General features: G+C 38.9%; 1 protein-coding gene across 1 annotated transcript; it reads left to right on the forward strand.

The window, feature by feature from the left end:
* Window positions 1-1,107: 1,107 nt before the first annotated feature.
* On the forward strand, window positions 1,108-1,844 carry LOC119556002 (protein Turandot Z). Its single transcript, XM_037867741.1, has 2 exons — window positions 1,108-1,214; window positions 1,269-1,844. The coding sequence occupies exons 1-2, from the start codon at window positions 1,189-1,191 to the stop codon at window positions 1,705-1,707; spliced, it is 465 nt and encodes a 154-aa protein (XP_037723669.1). The 5' UTR covers window positions 1,108-1,188; the 3' UTR covers window positions 1,708-1,844.
* Window positions 1,845-6,000: the final 4,156 nt, after the last annotated feature.

The raw sequence follows: 6,000 nt of genomic DNA on the forward strand, positions 1-6,000 counted from the left end.
TCCCACGTCAAAATCGGAATCTAATTACTCAAGTTATGAAGTCTAGAAGTGCAGTTTTTGGTTCCAAATTTGAAACCCATTGGAAATACGGAAAAATCAAGTATGAAAATGGGTTAAAAATTAGACCCTCCTTAATAAGAATAATTTGAATGCAGATTGTTAGAGAATTCAACCACAAATTCATAGAGGTAACCCACGTCAAAATCGGAATCTAATTACTCAAGTTATGAAGTCTAAAAGTCTTTGAAACCCATTGGAAATACGGAAAAATCGAACATGAAAATGGGTTAAAAATTGGACCCCCATTAATAGGAATAATTTGAATGCAGATTGTTAGAGAATTCAACCAGAAATTCATAGAGGTATCCCACGTCAAAATTGGAATCTAATTACTTAAGTTATGGAATCTAGAAGCGCAGTTTTGGGCTCCCATACTGAAAACCATTGGAAATACGGAAAAATCAAACATGAAAATGGGTTAAAAATTGGACCCCCATTAAAAAGAATAACTTGAATGCAGATTGTTAGAGAATTCAACCAGAAATTCATAGAGGTATCCCACGTCAAAATCGGAATCTAATTACTCAAGTTATGAAGTCTAGAAGTGCAGTTCTTGGTTCCAAATTTGAAACCCATTGGAAATACGGAAAAATCGAACATGAAAATGGGTTTAAAATTGGACCCCCATTAATAAGAATAATTTGAATGCAGATTGTTAGAGAATTCAACCACAAATTCCTAGAGGTATCCCACGTCAAAATCGGGATCCAATAACTTAAGTTATGGAACCTAGACGTGCAGTTTAGGGCTCCCATACTGATTGTTTGATTCATATGATGCAAAACTGAGAATTATCAGTTCAATGGGAAGTATTTAACCCGGAAACTGAACCCATAAGACTGAAAAACACATTTTCCCAGAATTTACAGAGCCCAATCGCAGATTGCTATTACTGCGAAAAGTGATAATTTATGAATTATCAATTCCATGGAAAGTCCTTGGCCCGTTAACCCATCACATCGATAGCCGTATGCAACGAACGAAAGAAACAACGTTATCACATTTCTCTGTTGAACGTAGAAATCACAGAGTGCAAGCTTTATTATTTTAATGATTTTACATGTATAAAAGAGAAGTCTGGAATGCATTCAGCATCAGTTTTCCAGAGCCTCGCAAGTAAAGAAAGTAATGATGCACTTTGTCATACGCTTAAGGTAATTAAATTGGTTAATTAAACCAAAAAAATATTAAACTTGTTATAATTTCAGCTTTGTCCTGGCTGTGATGTTTTGCCTAACTGGCAAAGGAAATGCCGGAATGGTAGAGATAGATCGCAACAGGCTGCAGCAACTCCAGTCCCAAAGTCGTCAAACATCCGATGCCAACACCCAGGTGCGAATTGCCTATGAAGTCATTGGCATTTACAATAAATACAAGGGTCAAAGGGGATCAGATGTCTCTAGGGAAACTCAACTGAATACCCAAGTTCGTGACTTCAAGAGGAAGACTGTCGTTGTAGATGGAGTGCCAGCCCAAGGAGGAGTTTGGGAAATCCTAGGAATAGTAAAGTCCGCAACTGGGGCTATTCCGGAAAATGTCAGGCAAGATGCTCAGAACTTGGTCAAGAGCTCTTCAAAGGCCTTAGTTGATAGTCTCGTGAACTATCTTATTAATACCGCTCTTGCGAAATTAGGCCTTGGAAAGTGAAATACGTGGGGACTTTGAAAAGGGGTTTCGAATTTTGAGAAAATATAATAAATAAACTTTTATCAGGGAGCCTAACTTTAAATCTTGTTCAAGGTCGTAAAAAAATAAAATGTTTAATAAATAATTGTTAGATTCTTCTTAGAGTCTCCTCTATTTTTGACTATTTGACTATTTTAGCCAAGATTAAAATAGGACAATAATATTAAAATCTTTTTTTATATTGTTTAGCACACCCAAACAAAATAATATTAACAATATTGGTTTAGATTTACTTATTTTATCCATGTGTATATCTGGCTAGCCTCATCCTGTCTGAGTGTTAGGTTTTCGCATTTACGCCGTTGGCTGGCTTAAAGCTTTCCAGAAACCAGCAAAAATTTGGGCTAAAATTTATGAGCTCAGTGTTGGCCAAGTGTCCTTGTGGGACTTCACACACACTGACTTCTTTGCACTTTGTTTTCATTCAGAGCCTATCGCATGAGCTTATTTGATTTTGTTCTCCTCTGGTTTTCCCCCACCGAAGATTTTCTGCGTCCCACTCATAAATAGCGAAAAAGGCACAGGAACTTGTTTACTTTTGGCCAAACTCGGGGACTCAGCTGTCCAGTCACTGGTTGTAGGCCCAAATATTAGTGCAATTTCCACGTTGACCAAAAGTTCAATTCATTTTGCACAGGGACGTGTCGCCGCTTCTCAACTGTTTTCATAAGAATTTATTGCTTTTTCTTGGAAACTAAGTGGATCAGATTTCTCTTGGCAGCTCTGGCCTGTGTCCCATGTAATATGCCACAGATTTAGTGTTGGCGAAATTACTTCAGCCTTTTGTTCGGCTTTTCATTCCAGGACCCCTGGCTTCCCACTTTTATTTTTTGGGACTTTTTTTTACAATTTTGTCGTATCGGATTGAAAATTGAGTTGGGTATTTTAGGGGCCAAAAGTCGGGGAGGAAGTAAACAGGGGCCCACCGCAGACTGACAGTTGGGACAGCTTTTAGGTGAGATTTTCTACACCCCAAATGGTAGTAACTGAAAAGTAGGAGTCCTTCAAGTGAAGAGACTTTTCTTGGAATTTTCGTTTGTGATTTACTCATCTTATGATGGTTTTCGTAAGCTTCAAAGACCAGGCAAATTTAATAAATTCTTTTTTTATTTTAGCTGGAATATTTATTATTAAAATTTTTATTTGAAAACTTTTTACTATCTTCTTGAGCTTTAAAGATGGGGAAAATATATACTTGTGCTGTGTGTCGGATCTCAACTAATCTCAATGGGAATAGTTTTCTTTATTGACCAAAGAGCTGTTTACACCTAAAGTTATTTTCATTTAACAATAAGTGAATTTTTCATAGAAAATTGTTCAAAAGCCTGTGCATTATGTGCATTAAATAAGCCCCAGTTCCCCCCCCCCCATTTAAATGACTGTCCGAAATATGTATATTTGCCCTCCTTTGAGAAGTTTGCCACTCGAAATCCTCTAGCAGAGTTTTTGAAATGCAATTTGCGGCTTGCTTTGTTTGTATCCTGGTGACGTAAGTGCAATTTATTTCATTTATGCTTAGCTTGTTTGAGGTTCAGTGGGTGCACTTCGGTGGGTTTTCCTGTTTTCACAATGCGTGCAATGCCGAAAATGAAAATGTATACCAAACTTTTGTGTGTATCTGCGAGAACGTGTGCGAGTGTTGTGTCCTAAAAGTATGTATTGATTTTCAGCCCGTCGGCAAAGCGAAAATATTTATTGTCAGCTCGAGGGAGCTGAGTCCTCGGATGCCTGGCCAAGTTTCGCTCAAATGGTTCCCAGGCGTCAGTTGATGCTGTTGATGGAATGGAGACGGGTTCTAGCATGTCCCAAGGCATTCACCATCCTCCATGACAGCCAGGCTGTCAGTATCGGGAAATCGAGAGTTATTAACAGCCGAGAGCCAACTATTGCGTTGATGGGCTCATAATTACGACCATGTCCTTGCTCACTCACTCGCACATCCGCATTTCACATCTCCCATTTCGCATTTCACATTTCTGGGCGCTGACATGCATTAATATTGATTGTTGCTGTCGCTGAACCGCACTAATCAGAGCCACATGTGTGTCCCTATGTACTCCGTAGTATGTCCTCTGTTCTCTGTTTTCCGAGCATTGACATTGACACGGGCCTCCCGGTCGGATGGTATTCCACAATTATTCGCATCCTTGTCCGCAGCATCATCATCCTCATCATCACCATCCAACATTGTCCTCGTCGGCGCAATGAAATTACATGTTACATATCGCATTTACATTGCTGTCATGTAGTTCTTCTTTTGATTCAGTTGTTGAGTTTTTCCTGCGGCTCTGGGCTGGCTGGAAAATATACCTACCCATCCCCACCTTGCTAAATGGGAAAAACCTTGTTTTCCGACTGTCCATCGCATTTAATTTCCCATCATGTTGAGCAAACCAAACTGCAAGTGCCATGACCACAGATTGATTATCATGTCATAGCTTTAATATTAAATTATCACCTTAAAATAGAATCTTAAATGGTAACCTCATATACATCCACCAGATTTTATTAAAATACCATTATATATAAAATTCGTGTTAAAATATATATAAAATATTACTCTAAAAAACTATAATTACCAAGTGATTATCCGGAAAGCATAACTCTTTTATCCCTAAAAACTTGGACAATTTTGGAATACTTTTCCCCCTTTTAATTAAAATTTCATGGCATATTAGATCTTGGCGGAACTAATTGATAACTTCTGCGAGCCATTAAGTGACTTTGCCAGTCAATTTATGTGTATAGCAAATGGACCCCGAAGGACAAAGGCTACGATTCAGATATGCCATTTGAATACTTTCTGTTTTGACATTCATTTGCCAAAGTCGCCAGAAAGCGTTTCCAATTTGCCCAGGCAGCGCGCAACTAAGGAACCCGAGAACTTGGAGAAGTTTTAATGAGTTGGCAAATGGAATTGGCAATCCGTAGTGGATGCTCGACACTTGAAGCATGAAATCAAACTAATTAACTCAAAATTTTACGTAAACGCTGAGCAAAGTTTGCCCCAGTGGGCGCTCAAGTTGGCTTTTCATGTGATTTTCCGCTCTCTGCACATGATGGCAAGTGCAATCGTACACAATTTGGCTATGGCCAACGATCCTAAGTCCTGGAAAGCGGGAAATCCAGGGGAACCGAACCATTATGAGGGTAATCCGGCATCAGCACCTCTGCGCTGAATGATAATTCAGTTTTGCAGGCATGATGAACAAATTAAAAACTTTTGTTTTTCATCCGTGATCCCAGCAAATGGTCTACAAAATATTCCCTCAACGTCAAAGTTTTCACTGCCTGCGATTTTTAATGTTCTACACCAATTTTGTTTTTCATTTTTCAAGCATTTGTCTGTCCCATGCCAGTTTTGGCATACTTAATAAAAGCAGGGAAACTGAAAACAGCTTTCGAAGAGCTCGTCAAACAGATGAATTGGAAAGCTGACTCTTGGCATTTGCATGTGGACTTATGTAAATGTATGCCGAGCTAAGAACGAGGATTTACGTATGTTTACCCCAATCCGCTTAGCAAAAACTACAACAAAATGATTTATGCCAAGTACTATTGCTTTCATTAGGGTTAATATATATAGATACCAACTTGGGAAGTTTGAAATGCTCAAAATTCTCATCAACTATTTGCCTTTGATGTTTCTGGGGGCCTTCAACCTGAGTGCCTAATGTTTATTACGTTATATATGGCATACTTCAAGGAGATGAGCATCCTTTGGCGCTGTGTCATAAAACCATTGCATAAGTTTTGCGCTTGACAGCCAACTTTGAAGCATCGGTTTTTATTTCACTCCGCCGCCAGCGGAATTCAGATACATAAATATGTATGAGCTGTATGTTCTCTAGTGTCTATCTGCGTAGTTTGACAGTTCGTAAAATCAAAGTTGTGTCCCCACAAAGTGTAATAGATTTTTATTGCCGGCGGCAGTGGTTTGCTTCATCTAGTCACCACTTCCATTTTGTCTGGCAACCAATTCGACTTTCTGGCTGTTTACCACACACAAGCGAACCCAGAGAAATACAGGATCCACCTACATAGATACCAAACCCTCAGCCGGAGGAGGAACTTTCCTGGGAAATGCTTTTAATCTAACTATAAAGTTGCTGCAAAAGTTGTCCCCAAGTTTTAAGTTTTTGTTTTTTTCTTTCGGCCGTCGAGTGAAATTCTACAAATTCAACAAATTTAACTTGCCCTTGACACGTTGCCAAAATGCAAAGGATATGAACGAAATCCAATTTCACTTTTCGC

The sequence above is a fragment of the Drosophila subpulchrella genome, chromosome 3R, assembly GCF_014743375.2.
Source record: "Drosophila subpulchrella strain 33 F10 #4 breed RU33 chromosome 3R, RU_Dsub_v1.1 Primary Assembly, whole genome shotgun sequence".
Taxonomy (NCBI): Eukaryota; Metazoa; Arthropoda; class Insecta; order Diptera; family Drosophilidae; genus Drosophila; species Drosophila subpulchrella.